This window comes from Ctenocephalides felis, unplaced genomic scaffold (genome assembly GCF_003426905.1).
Source record: "Ctenocephalides felis isolate EL2017-DRISC unplaced genomic scaffold, ASM342690v1 CF-g0.4_SCAFFOLD_03571, whole genome shotgun sequence".
NCBI lineage: Eukaryota > Metazoa > Arthropoda > Insecta > Siphonaptera > Pulicidae > Ctenocephalides > Ctenocephalides felis.
In genome coordinates this window covers 28467120-28489397 of record NW_020539725.1, presented here as the reverse complement: position 1 = coordinate 28489397, position 22278 = coordinate 28467120, and the positions used below count along the sequence as shown (strand labels likewise).

Below are 22278 nucleotides of genomic sequence, written 5' to 3'. Positions count from 1 at the left end.
TGATTAGTTTTTGGCAAAGGCAGGTCCAGCCGTTACTTAGATACAGAGCAAAGAGTGCAGAAAATACGAGTTTTTGAGAGAACGGAGTATCTGATTTGAATGATCTAAAAAACATTCATTTTTTAATGATTGGGAGAAGAGGTGATAAGTTTTTGCAAAGACAGGTCTAGCCATTTCAAAGATACAGAGCTTAATGTGCAAAAAATGGCAGTTTTTGGGGAACTAAACGACCGATTTGAATAATTCAAAGAACTTTCTGCTTGTTTTAACAAAATAATTGATTTTGGAAAAAAATTGTTTCAAATTGTTTTTCAAAAAATTTTTTTCTTTGTATATCGAAAATAATTCAGATTTTAATTTTAATTCTGACTAAAGTTCTAATATACTATAAACAAATAATTTCAATTTTGCAATTCAGTTTATATAATTCTTATAAATATTAGACAATGTGACAATATTTATAATAATCTATTTGAAAACATTTAATATTCCTCGAACATTTCCTTACGGTACGGGAAGTTCCAGCAATTTGCCTTGAAGCCATACACCACTACTTTAATTTTTTTATGACATATTAAAGTAGCTTCTCTGAATCTTTGTAATAATTAATTTGATGTGTTATTATACATAATATACTTTTTTCAAACTATATTCTGTTACTATATGTAACGTTATGTTACTACTTTCATTATTAAATTTTTATATTTATCATAATTATCATTTTCACAATTAGCTATATCATTTTTTAAATAAAAATATCATAAATAAAACGAAATACAAATTAGTTTTGCTTTGTAGTCTAACTAATAATAATAAATTTTCATGCTTAAACAATACACTGTTGATTATATCAATCGTTACAATGAATGCAAAACAAGTAGTTCCTCGAATTTTTTGTTTAAATGAATGTATTGTTATAATAGTATTCGATACTAATAAATCAGATGCCGTCCAGCATTATATAAACAAATAAGCATTCGTAATCTCGTAAATTCAGATATAAAGATTTGATTCATTCCCCATTTCGAAGAAATATAGATAACGAACCTTTCTATCTTTGCTTGACAAAAACTATTTAAAAAAAATAAATAACACAGAAACAAATCATAAATACTTATCGACTTTGAAATATATATGTGTTCATAAAAGAAGTAGTCAATGTTTTTAAATGATTTTTATTTTATGTAATAAAATCAGCAATGACGATTTTGAAATTAAAATACTACTAATACAAAATATAATAATAGAAATATCGATTTTTTTATTATATTTTTTTAATGATTTCCATGAGAAAGCTTTATATATGAAGTCTTGAAGCCTTGAAGCCCATGCAGCCTATGAAGAAAGCCTTTTATATATTTTTATAGAAAGTATTGAAGAAATTTCATTATCGTCAGCAAAGTAATTACTATATTTTTCATGTTGTTTAAAATATTTTAAGTGTGCATAAAAAAAATTACTTTATCAAAACTTGACATAGTACTTGTCCAACTCCTAAGAAAAATTATTAATCAGTCTCATATATTATTAATACTACAATCATATATATTTTATGTTTATAATGAAGACATTGTAAAAAATGTCTAAATCTATTATAAGTCATAGGTAATATTTATTTATAATGACTGTATAGTATTTCACTTTATTAATGTTTTTTCTAAATTTTTATTACAGATAAGGGAGATTGCAAATGGTGTAATTAGTGACTTAATTATAAACAAACCAAAGTCAACCAAATAAAGCTCTAACAGCAACCAAAGAATATGTGAATCATAAAACTAATTTTCATTAAACTATCATATCATTAAATCTAGTGACAATCTCATGAATTTAACCAGTTTAAAAACTTCAATTAATATTTTTTATAATATTTATTTTTAAAACAATGCAAGTAACTAGTTTCTGATTAAAATTTCAGTGCCATTAATTTCGCCATATTTTATTCAAATAGTGTGAACAAAGTCATTAATTCTAAAAACTTACTTAAATAGACACTCGGATAATTCCAGTGTTTGTCTGTGATTTGATAAAATTCACTTTATATTATATATTCCACTTATATTTTATAACAGGTAAACGAGTCAGATAACCAACGATATACATAAAAATATAATATATTTTATCTTATCATATGTAACTTATGTGTGTGTATGATAAAATGATAACAGAACATTGTACGTTCTTTCCTCACAAAACGAAATGCAATCAGTTCGAATATAGTCACCTAGTCAAGTGTTGAATGTAATATAGAGGTGGATTTGCTCAGAAAGGAAAATTTACGGAATATATTTGAAAGCTTTTTATAACGCGTTTATAAAGTGTGCTTTGATATATTACACATTAATCAGGACTACAGTGGACTAAATTAAAGTGGTCAAAACAAGTGAAAATAGTTGTGCAGTGTCAGAAAACAAAGAAGGGATAAGTCATCCCAAAGTGCGATTATCTCTTTAATTTAATTTTTTTTATTATTTGTTATTTTAATAAAGTAAAGCCAAAATAGTGGTCCAGTGTGAAATTACATCAAACTCGTGTGCGCGATTTGTGCAATGTGGTCATTGACAAACGCGCCATCGTTGCTCCAAGGCTTAGACCGCACAGACACCAGGGCCCTGACCCTTGGCCTGGAAAATTCACCATTCTTCTTTCTTCAGAAGAAGCAGCAAAAGTTTGCAGTTCTTCAGAAAGGAAGGGCTATGCTGCATTCGCTCGATGCCTTGGCCGGCAAAATATCGCCGGGATCTCAAACTAATACTGATCGAAATGCGAACAAGCTGAGTCACCTCAATCACAATAGCCATTCGGTGCATCCGTATAGCAAATCCGGAACGAAGCATGATAAGTAAGTGACTTGAATTTTCTTTTATTGATGATTGAATCGTGAAGATGGATGAATGATTGCAGTGATGAAGCGTGATTTTATATGTAAGGTGGAAGTTGCATGTTCAATTATTTTTATTTTAGTTTTATATTTGTTTATGTATAATCTAATATTCTATTCGTCCAATTTTTATTGGGGTGGTAAACATAGTACAAGTACGCCTTATTCTGTTTTATATGCTCAAATTCAACGCATATAGATCTGATTCTATCATAATAAAACATCCACTTTACAGCGTTATTTAATTTTAATTATTTTATTTTTCAAAAACTATTCATTTCGTCCTCATATTATTTCATAATTTTTTTACGGTTTACTTTTTCGTTATTATATTTATTTAGAGTCAAACCTAGGAGTAGATTTACGTGCTGCCGTCATTGCGCCTCTATAAAGAGCTAAAAGAATTAAAATGGAGGTATTGGGAAAACGACTTTGTTTGCGATCTATTTATACTTCTTTTATCTCTGGTTATTTTTATCTATGGTTACTTTAATCAATGAGAAATAATCGAACGAGTTTAGAGAAAATTCTACGATTGAAAATATTATTTATATACATTTTTGTACAATTCTGGCTTAATAATATATAGAGTATTATAAATTTTATTTCAGTCATAATGCTTCATTTAAGGGGGTATTCTAGTATAGAGCGATGAATTTTAGATCATTTTTAAAGTGTCGTAAAAGAAAGCAATGAATGTTTTTACTATCCATTTATTTACCTCTTGTTTATTAATATTATTAAAATACAAAACAAAAATTAAAAAATAAAAAAGTTGATTAAAATAAAAAATGAAAGAGTTGGGTGGTCTCAAAAAATTGGCACCTCAGTCTTGACATGATTTCAGGCCTACTAGCCATCCGAAATAAAAGAAATAAAAAGATTATGAATCTACAATGATGTCGCAATCGCCCAAACAAGCGATGAGTAAAAAAATGTTTTTTTACCATTCGGCGACTGTTTTTTTACTGCTTTTTTGAGTTTCTCGAATTTTTTAAAAATAGTAAAAATTGGAATTTGGGGATAATCCTAGTTCGGGCTATAGATAGACCTATTAACAAGACTCTCTGAACATTTCAAGTGAATCGGTCGAGTAGAACTCGAGAAATCGTGTCAACAGTACTGAAAAAGTCTGTTCTTAGAAAAAACGCATTTAAAGTTTTGCGTGAAGCCAAACCAGTATGGAGACCGAGTCAGTAAAATGCCTATATCTCTGAAAATAATTCAAATTTTCAAAAACCTTTTTGTGCATATTCTTAGATAGTTAAACTTTGAAAATATGAAATAAAAAAAATCGATTTTTTTTGAATTTCTACATTAGAATACCCCCTTAACTTTGCATTCTCCTTTGAACTTATAGTATATTTTTGATCTTTAGAGATTATTAGTCTTATACACAGACGTATTTAATATTAAATTCCATATTCACAAATTCAGTTTTCTCTATTATATACATTTATTCTCACACAGACACATATAAAAATATCACTGTTCAGTCACTAATTGGTAAAACCACCATAGAATGCAACCACTTGAGACGTATTGAATAAAGACGATTTCAGTCGTTTAAAGTACCTACTTAGAAATGAAAATGATAACATAATATATCATATATTTAATTAATATTTATTTATAGAGTAATCTCATTAAATATACAATGGGACAGATAACATATGAAATGCTACGTATATAGCAATTTATAAGATTAAAATATACTTATACAAAATAGCAGCAATCATAAAAATATCTATTTTTGAATATTTCACAAATTCAAATGTAAAATGTTTATATGTTTAAACGCCAGGTTTAAAAATACATCAGTTAATGCTCACATATAAAGTAGGATTAAAATTAGTGTTTAAATGCTTCCGATTTATTCACTTCAAATTAATTGTTGCAATACTATTATTATTTTGATGCATTTCTTTGAATTTGATTAAACGATAATGAAAACTCTACAAACTTTAGTAGATCACGGTGTTCCAAAATGATATTGCAAAACGTTGATAAATGTTTAAATGATTTATAGGGGAGACTTGGTCACTTTTATTTGATCAGCAATAATTTTGTAAATTTACCAGTTAGCTGAAATAAAAGTTAAATAAAATATGTAACACAACACAACCTAACTATCTAAACAAGGCTTATGCTTATAATATAGCAATATATAAGAAAACATATTTTTTTAAACAACACTTTAGTTGTTTAAAACAAAAAATCTTTGTAAAATCTTTTATTTTTCTTTTAGTGATTATTGTCTCTTTCTTTTTCGTGTTTTGTATTAGTTAAGTTAGATTTTTCTTTATCTGTTTAAGTTTCACCCGGAAATTACTAGAAACACATGTCACAACCGTACCCACAAAATTTGTCACAACCGTATCCAACGTACACTTCTGAAAACAAAACATCAAAATGACTGAGCTAAATTATCTAAGTAAGTAATTAAACACTAATTTACAACTTATAAATTACAAACAGGGCGATCTATCTGTATACAAATAACAGTTATAATGAAAAGAAATCAAACAAAAAATCTTTATTTTGACTATTTAAAAGAAATACTGCCTACAAATCATGTTAATAAAAGGGTGCTGACTCGATGCAATAATGGAAACTTGTTCGAACAAACGTACTTCATCTTTCTCCTTTTGAACTCTTTTTCAAATTAGTATGTTATAATGACTGTCACTACCGTACACATTTCAGATTCATATTTAAAAAATATTCTCACATAAAAATGATGTAGGGCTTATAAACTTCTATGATGTTTTCTATAAAACTTTAACACTACTTTATGATATTTTCCTTCAGACTTGACTAACACTATTTTATATCATTTTAAATCCAGTTTACACTCGCCTATCCTCATGGCCCAGAAATTTATCACAACAAAACTGGAATAATTAAATAATTTATCTTTATCTTAGCTTTACGACTAGAATTTCTAAAATCATGCAGTTATACCGACATTTCAATTATTTGAACTTAAAGTAGAACAAACCATTTCAAGTCTGATGATGTTTTAATAATTAGAAAAACATTGAATAAGCGTCACTGTTAACGGACATTAAAAATCCGAACTAATAATTAACTTCTACAAAATAAATTGGCACTTACGTACAAATGCCGTTTTCACTTTGCTGAGGAGATTTTCAATTTCCGTAATTTTCTCTGCTACGCACACTCCCAATATTAACCAATGGAGTTGTGGATATATATATATATATATATATATATACATTTATTTATTTATACATGTTTAAATCGTCGGGATTATATATTCCTATACAAAGTTTGTATGTGTGTATATAGAACCACACGCAGAGTTTACAGCATCCTCTGTCACTAATTGAGTTACAAGTTAATCGCGCTAGAAATCGTTCTACCATAAACATACACGAGTGTATATGTGCATATGTGTAGCTAAACACTTCTATACGTGCAGCTTATTGCATAATGGATTTTAATCACTTATTGCCAATAAATTAATTACTACACCAGAGGGAGTTTAACTTCGGATTAGTTTGATAACGAATGGCAAAAATGGTTCACGTGTAATCTGAGGACGTATGCACAAAACGTGTTTCATTGGGGATGAAATCAGGAAAAGTATTAACCATTTAAATTCAATGTTTTTTATTTGCTTAAAATTGCGGTACATTTTTGAAGTAACTTAATGATTTTATTAACAGCACAGCTGAGCAAGAAAATTGTTTTGATTTATTCTACAATAAATAAACCGATAGAAAGATAATTTATTCAATGAATATAATTTAATAGTAATTTAGAACGATTTTATATTAACTTTTAGTAAATGTATTTAAGTCAATGATCCGTACTTTGTTCAATTAGCTTACTGTATTTCATACTTGATGTTTGAGAAACTAGATTAAATCTTTATATTAAAATTCCTAATTTTATTGTAAATTTCATATCTCATTTTGGTAATAATAAATTGATAGTATTTCATCCCATTGTATCTAAGTCTTTGCTATGGTCTAATGTTACAGATATAAATGATTTTGATGCTTCTTGGCTAGTTGCCTATATACTATCTATTATATTTACACTTTATCTGTACGTTAATGAGATCTGAAACAAAATGCAACGAGCAATGACTCGCAGAATTACTGTTTTGTTCCAGGGAAGGAAGATTTAAAATTTCTACCGACGCGAAATCCATGATTTTTCTCATTTTTACATAAAACATTCAAGGTTCTTAACTTTTTTACATCAATAAATTAATAAAATAAAGAAACACGAGCGTGTGCGTATAAACGCAAATGGTGCATTTTGCTCTCGTTTTCACTAAAACACTGCTGTTTTAAAAATTATAAAGGCAATCGGATATTTCTTTATAATAAACAGTTCATATTTTATTTTCAATTATTAGTTTTGGAAAGCCGGTAATTCACATATATCACAATGTTCATGTAACGGGTCTTACGGCAAAAAAGACGCCATATTTTTTTTGTATTAACGAAGGGAAAAATTGATTAAATTATGGTGAAGGCAGGTCTATTAGTTTTAGAGTTACTGGAAAAAAAGCTGAAAGCTGACAGGAATGCAAGTAGAAAGATAGACAGGTAGACAGATTCACAAGTTGAAAGATAGGCAGGTTGGCAGGTTGACAGACATGCTGGTTGACAGGTCGACAGATATACAGGTAGAAAGGTATAAAAGTTGACAAATAATCAGGTAGACTGGAAGATAGCTAAATAGGTGGTCAAGTAGACAGGTAGCCGGGTGATCAGGTAGACAGGTACAAAAGTAGACATGTTGACAGGTTAATACTTAGTTAGGTAGTCACTTGCATAGGTAGACTGTTAAAAAGGTTGAATATATAAAAATTAAATATTTATTTATAAAATCTATTATTTACACACCTAGTCAAGTTTTAAATTCTTTATTGCATCATTCATATTACTAGATCAGTGCAATCTTAAAAAAAATCATTTCATTGCTTAATTAAATTTTAAAACTAAGTTTGTTCTTATTTAAAATCAAGAATTCTAATAATAAATCTTGGTACGGCGAAAACGACAACATTTAATACCGACGGTTGTATTTAGATAGTAAAGTAACTTATTGTCTATATTGTCAATGGCACTAAATTTATTTTCTTGTTTCCTATATATTTACATAGATAATTGAATTTGCATATGAATAATAGCTAATAATATGCTTGCCATATAAATACTATTCATGGAAAATAATTATTAATTTGATCATCTATTAGTCACGTGATCGATTTTTAAGGATTATTAGACCCTAATTCTTCCTCTGGTGATACGTGGTGCTGTTTAAAATTAACCTCATTTCTACACTTAACATTACGTGTATTTTTAGTTCCTAGAAAAAACGTTAAATTTTTAGATTTTTTTTTTATTTTCTGAAATATTTAATAACTTCATGGAAAAAATAAATATATGTGATATCTTACTAAATCCCCCCTCACGTGATATTTTGTGATGATTTGTCAAACCCCTCCCTCCTTTTAAGTCTTATGGTATTAATCGTATGGTCTTATTATTGCCTCCCTTATATGACTTATGTGTGAAAAATCATTGTCACATGCTTCGCTAAGAAACTTTTCTTAACTCCAGAGTTAAGTCATAAATTGAATTTAGTGAATATTGGCTCATTGCCTTCTTTGTTCGCCGCTTTACGATTTACGCAAATGAATTCTGAAATAATAATCATCGAACAAAGTCTCGCAAGAGCGCGCTGCTGGGGTCCCAAATGACGAAACTTATTGTAGCATGGCCGCGCTCTCGTATGGAAATGCCTTATGCAACACGTCCCTCTATCGCAAACACTGCAACGGAACGTACATTATATATACGCGCTGTATGCGAAAACTTTTTTAACTTTATAAAACTTGCCCGAACTCATCCCCCCAAGGCGATATTTCTTATGCATAAATATTTCTCTCTGCAGCCTGTTATATCTTGCAGCAAAGTCTTCGGCTTGTATGATACTTACGTCTCACATATTCTCTCGTCCTATTCACATGGAATTCTTGTAAGTAAACGTGGCGATGCGTTATCAACACCAAGGGAAATGCTCTAAGATCGCGATCAAGATTTCTGATTTCTTTGCTTTTTACGAATTGCTATGCAGTTATAAAGTTTGCATGCGGCGCACATGAAATATTTACATACACGTCTATGTGGGTATACCTGGAGGTAAATTTATGTTAGGATTGACTTTTTTCTGTTTTCTGTAACAAGAAGAGAAGTGCTCTATGCAAAGGGTTAAGTATTTGGAAAATTATTTAAATCGCAATTTGATCAAGGCATGAGTGTTTTTTTACATATTCTAACATCAATCAGAACTAAAGTGCCCTATTAGCTATATTTTAATTTGGAGTACGGGAAAGGGTCATTATTGCTTATAAACAAATTTTAGATCTAACTATTGTATTGATTTAAATTTATCTATTAACTGGTATTAGATTGTTCGAGATGGGTATCGAATTTAGAACTTTAGGTCGCAAAGACCAAAGCTTTTAAGCACAGAAAAGCTTAGGCAAGACTTTATACCTAAAAGTTCACATATATAACTATAAAGTGTATTACAATTAACTTCTGGAGTTTTAACGTACTACGCATAGTAATTTCTAGAGTTACTTGATTCTAATGAATTATAATTCCATTTAAAGAGGTCATTTCAAAGATAAGCTCTACTATCTTGAATCAACAAGCATATAATATGCTTTTATTTGAACATGCAGTAGATATTGTGATAACAAAAAAAACTCGTTTTTAAAAATGTTTTGATGTATTTTATCGTTAAAAGGTATTCAAAATAGTGCACTTGCCTATTTAATGCATTTACAAAAATATGCAGAAAAAATAATAGAGCTTAAATTCTAGATTTCAAAGTATATCAAAATCAAATAGAATAGTGATTTAAAAGTATATGAATATTTAATGACTAATATTCTTACACAATTATAACAGTTTATAATTATTGGCCATTACCATACCGTTCTTGTATTTAAACTTACTTATATGCATATAGTAGGATCCACATATATTACAAATTTTTATATAAATTTCAATAAAATATATCATAAATTTTTTTATATTTATAGAAACTTGCACTCATAAATTCCATGATTAGGAAATTCATGAGCAATATTTTTTAAAATATTAATTTTGTGAATGCTTTTGGATATTATATTAATTTTCAGATACATTATTAATTCTTCTCGTTCTGTTCATCCGACTAAACTTTAAAAAATTGCTTCATGAAAATATGATTCATTGTAAAATTTATTGTCTTTAATACCGGTTTTCATATAGTTACTTTGTAATAATTTAGTTTCAAAATTGTTAAATTTTAGGATACACTGGACCGCTTCTTGCGATTTTTGGTCAGTAATATCATAAACCAATTCGGACGGTTCATCATAGTAAATGGAGTTTATAACGATCGATTTTCATAAAGGATTTTCCGGATATATTTAAAATTACATTTAGTATCTAGTCGATACTTCTGCGTTAACATATGCATTTTAAATTTTCTCATGTCCTCGAAATCCTTCATGTCTGAAACCTGGATAATTTCATATATTTTATTATCATCTCAGGATTGGCTTATGTTATGGTAATGGTTCAATAGCTATAGAAAGATGATTTATGCGATTTAATATTGAAAACATTTTCCACTATTATATCAGGTTAATGCAACATTCAATTTTGACGATATGTTGTGAGGAAAACCAAGCACGTTTTCCTGCATTGAAAATAAAATTATCACTTGTTTATTTATAATATTATCATCATTATAAGTAACTATACATTATAGCTTTAACATGTAATTCATTTATACGTGTAATTTATTGGACAACCAGATTTATAAGGTTATTCCTAAAGTTCATACCCATTCTAATATACTATTTTCAGGAATTATTACATAAATTGAAGTTATTATTGCTATAACATTATCTTTCAAGAATAGAGCTTAAAATATAAGACTAAGCCATTTAAAAAACAAAACTTGAAAAAATATAATAAAATAATTTTTCAAAAAATCAAACATTTTTTATTTATTGTTTTATTGACTTTGTATACGAGTACTTTAGTCATATACAAAATACTTAAATCTATTAACAATTATACTTTTATTTTGTTGGATTTTATATAGGTATATAGTAGGGCATCATATCTTCTTTTTTCTGTCAACAATATTGTAAAGTTAATGAGAAGCGATTTTTTGTCTTATCATAAGTCGTTGTCGTTCAAATGATCCTCAAGGATTATTTACTATAAAAATATATTTGAGAATCTTTTCCATTATAAACTGAAAATTTCTAGTTACACCTCTGGAATAAATCAGTATGTAGTCATTTGTTTATCTGGCACCAGATCAAAATAATTGGGATATTTATTGCGAAGCGCGCGTTTTGTTACGCACAAATAGAAACCATTGTGTTACCAGATTACAAATAAATCCACGAACGACCATGCTACACAAAGATAAATTTAAAACTACACAAAACACTCAACGTGATTTCTTTTGTTTCTCGTTTTGTTTTTAGAACTAAAATAAATGCATGTTCAAAAATGCTACCGGTAATTTATACTCCTAATCCTCTGCTCCTATAATATGGAATTAGTGGATGAAGAGTTATGATCGTAAATACTTCTTTTTAAAATTTATGTTCATCTTTTAAAGACGTAGCTAGAACGATTTACATGCTATTAGTATCCCCAAACTGGGACAATATCTTTTTATAGTATTATTTTTTCTGTAGCCTTTGTCATTAACGACCAATCTATTTTAGAAAAAACTATTCATTCATAGAATTAATTCGTTCTTAAGAAATCCAGCCATATTCCGCGATGGACCAATACAATATTTTATACTATTGTTTTATAGAAACATTTAACAATAGTAGACAAAAATATTGTTTTGCTATTCATTTATATTTTATGGATATGGATAGAGAAAATCTTAAAATATACATATATGAATATTTAGCAATTTCACAAAGCTGTAGTATTTTCAAATGTCTTTCTGGTGAAATGCACTTTATATAAATTCATACGTTTGTATGTTTTTGCATGAAAAATTGACAAATCATCATATTGTATACGTTATTAAATGAAATAAGTATCTATAAGTTTATAGCAGCTGATAGTCAACTATACAAGCACTTACCTTTTATTTCCTTAGATTTAGTGGTGAAATATGAGGTCCTTCAACTTCTCTCAGGAGGTTTATACTTATCCTCTGACAACCTGATATCGAGTCGTAGTGATATCGGTTTTTACTTGGAAATATTGATGTAAATATGAAGTCTACATACGAGTCTCGTATATATAAAAATAAGTCGGGTTTTCTTTCCTGACGATATAACTCCAGAACGCACGACCCGATTTCGACAATTTTGCATTCGTTGGAAAGGTCTCGGGCTCCGCAACGTTTATAGCTAAGAAAATTGAAGAAAAATTTCAACAGAAAAGTGGAAAACGTTTTTTCTTTTTTTACATACGGCGTATGTAAAAAGCATGTACTATAAACTAATATTTTTCGTTTGACTGCTACTCATTTTTCTCTGCTCAGTTAATTTCATGTGACAAACCGGCAAAAAGTTATTCGTTTCCTAACATTTCAATTAGAAACCATCAAATCAATCACGTGTATTGTGCAAATTTTTATTCAATTTCAACAGCAGACAATTTTTTTCTTAATCTTTTAGTTACCAAACGAAATGTTACATAAAATGAAACTATCTGGTCTAATCTAATAATAAATCATATCAAAAAGAAATACTTTGGTTGTCTTCTAAAAAGCGACGTTGTTGAGGTATTTCTGCTTGCTGTTTAAATATATATAAAAAATATGATATGCATTTAATATGAACTACAATATTGTTCTTAATGTAACTATGATTTTTATAAATGTAATGTATAAGTTTTGTGTAAATATTCTTATTGTGAATATGATAGTTATGGGGGTACTAACAATAATATAATATATTTCACTATTATATATTTTTATTGTATAGTTTATTTTAAAATACATTCGGATTTAGTGTCCGATTTGAACTTGGTGGATTATATTTTCAATGAATGTTTCATAGTAAACAAGTGATTCATATTCAAACATAGAATAGATTTAAAAGAATATATAAAACATATGTTGCCAATGTTTTTCACATTCGCGTAGGTTATGAAAATAAATGTTTGTTTTTTTAAAAATAATCGGATTAAAAATATTTGAGCGCTATTTGGAATACCGTCCGTCACTCGAATATTTTTTGGAACGATACTAAACTAATATATAGAAAATGCTCTCATATTTTTTTTACATCTATTACAAGTTCAAATTGATCAGTGTTGTTCGAGTTTCAGTTTTTAACAGAACATATAATAATATGTTATATATAAATACACATCAACTTAGATGGATAATTCGAAATGTTTTGTCAAAAGTTTAGTTGCAAATTGGATAGAATAGGTTATAAATTGTTTGGACTAACGTTAAGTATTATGAATAAAAGTATCAATATTGAATATCTTGAAAAAAAAAAGCTTTTTCATATACATAAATTTGTTTTCATGGCATAAATATGCGTATGGCTTTGGCCGTAGAAGAGTGTAGAGCTATTTAGGTTTTCGGTAGGATTTCTAGGAAAAAGTGCGAAAAATGGTCATTCGGTACTTCAGAGGTTAAAAATAAATGTTGAATCACTCATATTTAATTATTCTAATCTCAAAAGGAAAAAATTAAGAAATAAAAATACTGTAGAGTTTAAATTTACAGACAGTACCAACATTGTGTATTAATATTACAAACATTAATATTACAAATTGAGTATCATATTATGACTACTATAATTATTATTATCAAGAAAGGCATATCGTATGATTATACAATGTTTTCAGTTTACGAAGGTATTAATTTGTTTTCATCATTTGTTATTTTGAGTCATTTGATACGATAACCATATAACATGGGCTTAATATATAATGGATGTTATTCGTGCTATATATATATATATATATATATATATATATATATATATATATATACACCTAAGTCTGTTTTTACACGGAGATTGGTTCCAGAAGAAGCCGTGTAAAAAAAAAAAACGTGTAAAAAAAGACATTGATCTTATACAAAAATGGGTGATTTGTTTCTAATCTCTAAAACCTATTAAAATTGGTGAAAAACAAGAATTTTTAAGAACAAGAATTAAATTAGTGCTATTCACATTTGCTTTGACCAGTAAAAATTGTTTGTACGCGCTAAAGGGGAATTCACTTAAATCTTTAAGCTAGTGTTCGCAAACTATCGATACTATCGATGGTTTCAGACTTTTTTCTTTCATAAATACTTTTTTGTGATATGAACATACTTCGCAAAAATTAAATTTGACAAAAAAAATTTAAGTACTTAAAATTTCAAATCGTGCTAAATGGAATAAATTCGTGTAAAAAAATTAAAAATATTCAATTTTCAAACCGTGTTATATCAAAACCGTGTACAAAAAGACCGTGTAAATACAGACTTAGGTGTATATATATATATATATATATATATATATATATATACATTATTCGATGTATGGTTTGTCCATTCTTTCAGCAGGCCTTGATAAAATCAATGATATATACGACACTTGATACCGTTTCACGCCCCCTAAAGAGTATAAATTCATATGTCATGTATGCGATACATTATACATGCAACTATGGCCACTGTGTCTATATGAAAACATATGGTTTATATTCGAACATAAATCTGACCGCATAAATTGACTTTTTCTTTGAACAATCCATAAATCATTAAAATAAATTTTAGTAGCTTAAATATAATGTACTAGAAAGATTATTTTATTAATTCCTTTCCAATTTATGAGTTTTTGAAATCTATATTTCGAAGGCTTAGTCTTAGCCTCTTAATGTTCGTATGACATTATTTATTTGTATTCTAACATTAACTTGGAACATGAATCTGTTGTTTCATGTGTTCACAAAATATTCCTTTGTAATCGGTCTAGTTGAAATGATGTCAAATCATATCTTTCTTTTTTATTAATTTTTATTACCTCGCTTTCTTGGAGCATTTATGCACCTACAACATTTAATTTTCACATTCTAAACTATTTTTAAATCATATCTTGAATTCTAGAGAAAAATAATACTTTTTTTAAAATAATTAGGAATATTTATAATTATAATTATAAATATAGTTCATAAACCTACTGCACATAGTTCATCATAAACCTACCGCAATATTCCAAATGTATCGAAATTCATTTTATTTTTTTTTGATAAAACTGTTTCTATTTAGGTTCCTACCCCATTGAATTAGTAATCCATTACTAAATAAAGGATTTAGGTAGGGCGGGGTAGAAAGGTCCAATTTGACTTTAAGCAATAATATTATAAAAATGATATACACCAAGTATATCACAACAAATAACACATATCAAACGAACAACTATCTGTTAAACGATTAAATTATCATTGTAGAAATGTGCCTTTTTTTACTGATTTTATAAAAAAAATTACCTGATCCTTTTAACTCTATAAACAGAGTAAAATGGGACGGCCTGAAGCACCAGATCCTATGTCTGATTTTTCATTTTGAATGGTTTTTACAAAATATTACATTATTCATTAACTATAGCTACATTATTCAACCAATACAAAATATAAATTTCATGGGCACATCCGGTATTGCAGAGTTGGAATAACTATTTATTTAATTCATCTCTTGTAAAATTATTTTTTTAACAAAATTTACGATTTTTATTGTTTACATTTTGGCCAAAGTAAAGATTCAGCTGGTCTCTTTCACTCCACCCACGTGTAGGCTTTTATAGAGTTTATGTAAAAAACTGTCGAATCAAACTTCAAATTTGCAATACATCTTATGAAACAATTATTTAACGTATACTTAAAAATTATATTAAGGTATCATAAACTAAGCAAGAGTGCTCACAGCCAAAAAAATAACAATGAAAGAAAATACTTTTATTATGATTTTGTGATAGCTAGCTATACATCATATTCTCTCTACTTCCAAATATTTTTGTTTACTTTACTTGATTTTGAAATGTCGGTGGTGGACCTTTTTACCAGCAGGCCTTTAAGCCCCGCTCTACCCTACTTCAGTTTATAAAAGATTTTTTAGGTAGTTTCCCAATATTTCTTTTACACTTAGTGTTTTGAAGCCGTTTTTTTAGTTCAATCTCTCCTTATCGATTTCTTTCTCTCGGGGAACTAAATATTCAACATGCGTTCTATTCAGCTATGTTTTTGGGCAAACTAATACAGAGTTAATACAGTGGCAGGATAATCAGAAATCTCCAAGCAGTAATTCAGGATTAATACGACATTTAATTACGACAACGAAACATTAATTCCAATCTCGAGGCCCAATTATTTTGGGAGTATGCAGGTACACCTGTGTTATATGGTTCCTTGACTACATATATTGCCATCGAATAGACGTGAGCTCTGTTATATGTATATATATATATATATATATATATATATATATGCATATGTATATGTATATTCTGTATACTATGCAGGTTTGTAAGCTCAAGCATCTATAATTCATCTAATCTATCCGTGTAAAGTTTAATACAACATAATGCGCAAAGTTTATTCGTTCAAATAAAAACATGGCTTTTCGAATTTTTATTTTTCATGGAAATATGCATATATAAATTTGTGTGCCACATTAATTTAATTCTGTTTACAATTCCATTATCATATTTGCAATTAGATAACATAATTCGCATAATGATAATTCCTTCTATTATTTATTGTATATACGTGACATATTTTATGTTTATTTACTTTGATATTTATTCCATATATATACACACAAATATATATATATATATATATATATATATATGTATATAATAACTCAACGTCAAGCATAAACAAGATTAGATAATAAAATTCTTCCCAGTAGTTTGAAAATTTTGAGCTTTTGAGTGTAACCTAGAGCTTTGTTAGAACTGTGGCCCTTTTTCGGTTATTGTGATTACTTTTTACTAGTTTTAAATTTTTAAACTTTGAAACCGTAACCTTAATTAACATTTCTAAGACCATTTAAAAATAATGACACATTAAGTTTACTGGAATTAAAACTTTTTGTAAAACTATAAATTTAAATCATCATCTTTCGGCCGATCGTCATGCAAAACTGATCAATGCCAGTTCTTACCGACTCTCGTCAAACTACTTTCAATAAAAAGTATGAAAATATGCATTTACTACTGTAATTACCCAACTTTAACATAAACATTTTACTATTGTTACCAATATACGCCATATAGTGCTATTTGATGCATATGTTATGTGCTCTACATATGTATTATTTGCACGTATTTCTGCTCCAAATCAAGTTGCCTGTGCATTACCCGGCCGCAAAGCTTTGTGAGAAATGTTTTGGCAAGCAAACGGCTAAACTAGAAAACACATTAGGCACCATTAAACCAATATACAATGTATCTAATTGCAATTTAACAGTCGCGAAATTGCGATAAATTTCAGAGACGGTATCATAAGACAATCTGCTGAAACTCCATTGAAACTTAATAATCATCTCACTGTCTGCAGCGCCGTTTATCTGATGATGTTGAGTAATTAACAAGATGTCGGTAATAAAGATTCCAAGCAATATACTTGGTGAAAGATTATCTCATTTCGCAATTAACTAGAATATAATTACGTGTTTTGATGCAAATAAAAGATTGAGCTTATTGTTGCCTTATCAGTCTTATTATAGCATTTTATGATTCTGATAATGTATAATAGCTTAAAGCTCACTTGTGTTTGCTGTAAATTTATGGGAGGATATACTAAATATGTTTACTATTAATTAATCATACTAAAATATTTCATAGAATAGAAGTGATTTTTATATTATTACAGTATATACTGTTGTTCGGGCGTATTTTCATTTTATTATATTGGCCATGAAGGTGACAATCTTCATGGCATTGAGTTTTACGTGGAATGGTTGCTACCCCTGGTAGAGGGGGTAGCAAAGTGTTTTGATGGAACTAATTGCTCACTTCTACAAGTAAAGTCCGCGAAACAACATGTATAGTAAATAATAAATAAATATATCTTCTTTCATTATAACTTAGTGACAAATCAGTGATTGTAATAAGAATTGCAACTTTTAATTACGGTACGGAAAGTTCCAGCAATTTGCCTTAAAGCACAATGCCATGCACCCCACTAGTTTTGCTTAATATTTGATCATTAACAAAATCATTTTAACATTATTTACAAAAACATTTTACTATCATGAAAAAATTATCGCTATTTTATGTTAATTCAGACTATAATTGCAATTAAAATTTTTTGAACAATTGATATGTTCAACATTCGCCATTGTTTTTGCTTAATTTAACTATTATCACTAAACTCAAGCGTTATGATAGGTACTATTATTTTGATTACATTAATTTTACATATATAGTAATAATATAGTCCGAATGTTGCGTAATATACCAACAAATATACCAACAAATCAGTGTTTTATACAGTCCAGAGCTACAAGGGTTAAATTATAACCCAACAATCTGAGTTATCGAAGAGGAGTTTTAATAAATTCAATAACTACGTAACATAAAAGCAATTGTTATTTAACGAATAATTCGCCCAAGTACTTCTCTGTACAGATTAATTTGTGAATTTGTAACGGAGTATTTGCTTTTTTTTCCATTTGGCACTAGATCGCCGAATCGAGAGTAAAATAAAACGATTTGGCTCCGTGTTTGACATTTTCCGGCTATTATCTACAAAAGCCTTTTTACGTTTTAACGTTGCCAATGTGTTCGATGTGAACGCGTTTAAAGTTGTATGCGACGGTTGTTGCTTCATTGCCTCTGGGAATTCAGTCTGATGTCCCTTAATTATAAAATGTAATTTGCAGTTTATTCCTAGGCACTGTTCGATCACCATTTTATTTTCATCGTGGCCAGTATTATAAATGAATAGTCGGTGGAAATTTTAATATGTAATGCTAGAAAAAAACAAATACTACGCTGATCTATTCGTCATAATTTGATTAAGGGGGTTGTTCTTTTTTTCTTACAAAAAATGCAAGGTATTTTGTTTTTGTTTTTCTCGAAATGTATTTATCATAGAGACATGCGGTTTTTTGTAAACAAAAATTACAAAATCATAGAACGTTACAAAATTTTCTTTTTCTTTTATTTCGCTGTCATTTGTTAACCAGGGGGCGCCAAAGTGGTCATTGCAAAATCGATCTCTTTTGCGGTGCCACAGATAAATCCGTTGCGCATCACCTGAAACAACGAAACTACGTTGAAGAAGAAATTTGAATCCAGTTCCTCTACCAAAATGAAAGAAAAAAAGCAATAAGGAAAAAAATGGCAGCTATTTAAAAAAAAGTGTCAAAAAGGGCCTTTTTTGGAACGAGAAGCTTCGCAAAATTCTTTTGCGTAATGTTATGAAGTTGTTTAAGGCAGGGGTACTAGGTATTGCAGTGGTGAACAAATTAAAAAAATGCAAGTCCATCCGACTTGTAGACTAAATACACCATTTAATTTAATGTACAAAATACACCATGGTGTTCAAAGATGCTGACACATTAAAAAGGTCATGTGCATGAGGTATTATAATGAAAAAGAGAGCAGCTGGCATACAATAGCTCCGGAGCGATGAAAAAAACGGTTTCAGAGGATCATACATATAGAGATATATATATATATATATATATATATATCTATAACTTCGTCAAAAAATAGGTGTTGAGATGATTTTTTTTAAATAATTCTAAGGTTTTTAGCTTTCATAATATCAAAAAATCTCAAAATCGAAAAAAAAAAATAAAAACCGAACAACCCCCTTAATAAACAGTATGGGTTTTGACATTCAGAAAATTACATATGATTTTTTTTAATTACAAAGTTTCTATTTCTTTCTTGTTTCGTTACTTACGACATACAAATTAACCCTACAGTCCTTTCCTTTTTGTTAAATATTTATGTATACATCTTGACATACATCATTGTCAAAATGTATGGTAACGACAATTAAATTCAATTATATATATATATATATATATATATATATATATATATATATATATATATCACAAACATAAGTACGAAGATTTCGATTGTCTCCATCGTCCGAAAGAGATCAAGCCAGACGTATAAATTGTAGTCGGCACTAGAACACGCTAGTATATTATAGAAAATGCTATCGCAAGAATTTGGACTATAGCCAGGATTTTATCCAGGCGGCTATACCTGCCTATGTGAACATAGCCGAATGGATCTGCTCTTCTGATGTAAAACGGGAAAGTGTTTGAACCGTGTGTTAAATACAAGAATGATTGCCATCCTTTGTTAGGATAATGACCGTGTGTAAATAGAAATTGTGAGATCTTTTTGGTTCTTTAGATGTGCATTACTATCAAATTAACATGGTCAATTGCCTGGTAGCGGAGTTATGGTGAAAAAAATTGGCCAAATTCCATAAAGTAACGACACAAAGAAGAAACTAGTGGGGCGCATGGTATCGTGCCTTAAGACAAATTGCTGGAACTTCCCGTACCAAAAATTATTTTTTTAAAAAAATATTAACATTTTTGAAAAAAATTTACTCTGAAAAAATTAGATTTTTGAGAAACTATAAATTTTTGACAAAAATTTACTTTAAAAAAAAAAATATAATTTTTGAAGAAAAATTCATTTTGAATTATTTTGGAAATTCAAAACATTTTTTCAAAGCAATCGTACTGTTTTAACTACACAGAGACGAAATATCGAAGCGCGTAAGCGCCGCGTCGCCGTCTAACGAATAAACATTGTTACGGAACCCATAGGAATGTAAACAAAATTTATGGCATTTTTTTTTTACTTTTTTTTACTAGATCTCCGAAACCGCTAGACCTGCCTTTATGAAAATTTGATCAGTTTTTCATCTTGTTAATACAAGTAAAATGTTTTTTGAATTATTCAAATCGGACTCTCCGTTCTCTTAAAAGCTGAGTTACCGTTCTTGGCATTTTTTGCCCCATATCTTTGGAACGGCTAGACCTGCCTTCGCCAAAAACTAATCAGCACGTCTCCTTATCAATACGAATCGAATGTTTTTTGAATTATTCAAATTGCTTCATCCGTGTTCCTGAAATCGTCGACGAAAATTTGTATCCGAACACACACACATACACACACACACAAATACACACACATACATCCATTTTTTCTATGGTATGCCAAAATGTTCAGAACGTTTGAAACGTAAAGATATATAAAAATTTTCATTTTCGATTTTTTGCGATTACTATAACTTGCCCTACGGAAAGTTAATAACCTCTGGATTTGAAAAAAAAATCTATAATTTCCCGAATTTTAAACCCGTTTTGTTTAAATTTGTTCATTTGTTTTCATAGGTTGCATTATAATTCAAATCACAAAATAATTCAAAATGCCAAATCCGTATAATTTGTCTGTCTGTAATTTATTCTCATTATCGAATTTTTGTTTTTTAATACTTATTTAAATATGTATATTTAACAAAAGTGTGAAATGTTGATAAAACAGGTTTTATTACCAAACTTGGAAAATGATATATTCAGAATATGATAATTTAGCGGCTATCTACACATTTCAATGGTTCGCTTCTCATATCCCATATCATTTTCACATAAAACATTACATACACAGTCGCAAATACATATATAATTTGCATATACAAACGTTTACTTGTGGAAATCTTCGTGTGCTAGTATAGTTTTTCCACAGTTCAAGATATATTTATGACCTTATGTCACCTTTCGCGCGCATAGCGACTCGTATTTATGACCCGACCATTATTTATATCGTATTTAGGAAACGCCTTCGTAGAAATAGATGGAAGAAAAAAATCTGTTTTCAAAGACACTGTCTCTTGTACATCAAGATTCTTGAGAATTTACATTTACTTGCAGGATTGCTTTTTAAAACATAAGGAAATCATTTAATTTAGATTAAAAGCTCATTTTTATCTTAATAAGGGTCCATTTATTACGTGATCGACTTTTTAAGGATTTTTAATGATACGTGGTGATATTCAAAATTAGCCCCCCTCCGCCTGCAAACACCAAGTGTATTTTTAGTTACGAGAAAAATGAGTAATTATTTTTTTTGAAAATGTTTAGATTTTTTTTAAAATTCAGGTAAAAAATTAATACACTTGATATCTTACTACACACCTTTCCCACGTGATATTTCGTGATTTTTTTGTAAACTTTTTAACTTTTGTAAACGTTTTTATTAACACGTTCCTGAACAGTAAAAGTTTCAGCGAGTTATAAAAATTGACCGGCATTTTATTTTGAAATTGTTTGTTATATCCGAAATTTGAATAAACACTGATTAAAAGGGT

The 22278-nt window shown here is 28.7% G+C and overlaps 1 protein-coding gene across 3 annotated transcripts in view; it reads left to right on the top strand.

The window, feature by feature from the left end:
• LOC113386812 (CUGBP Elav-like family member 1) overlaps window positions 1-22278 on the top strand; it is a 457260-nt gene that overhangs the window by 30256 nt on the left and 404726 nt on the right. For all 3 annotated transcript variants that reach the window (XM_026624571.1, XM_026624572.1, XM_026624570.1), the window contains exon 2: window positions 1675-2842. In XM_026624571.1, coding sequence (XP_026480356.1) covers window positions 2550-2842 — 293 coding nt within the window. In that variant the 5' untranslated portion in view covers window positions 1675-2549. The remainder of the gene's footprint in view (window positions 1-1674; window positions 2843-22278) is intronic.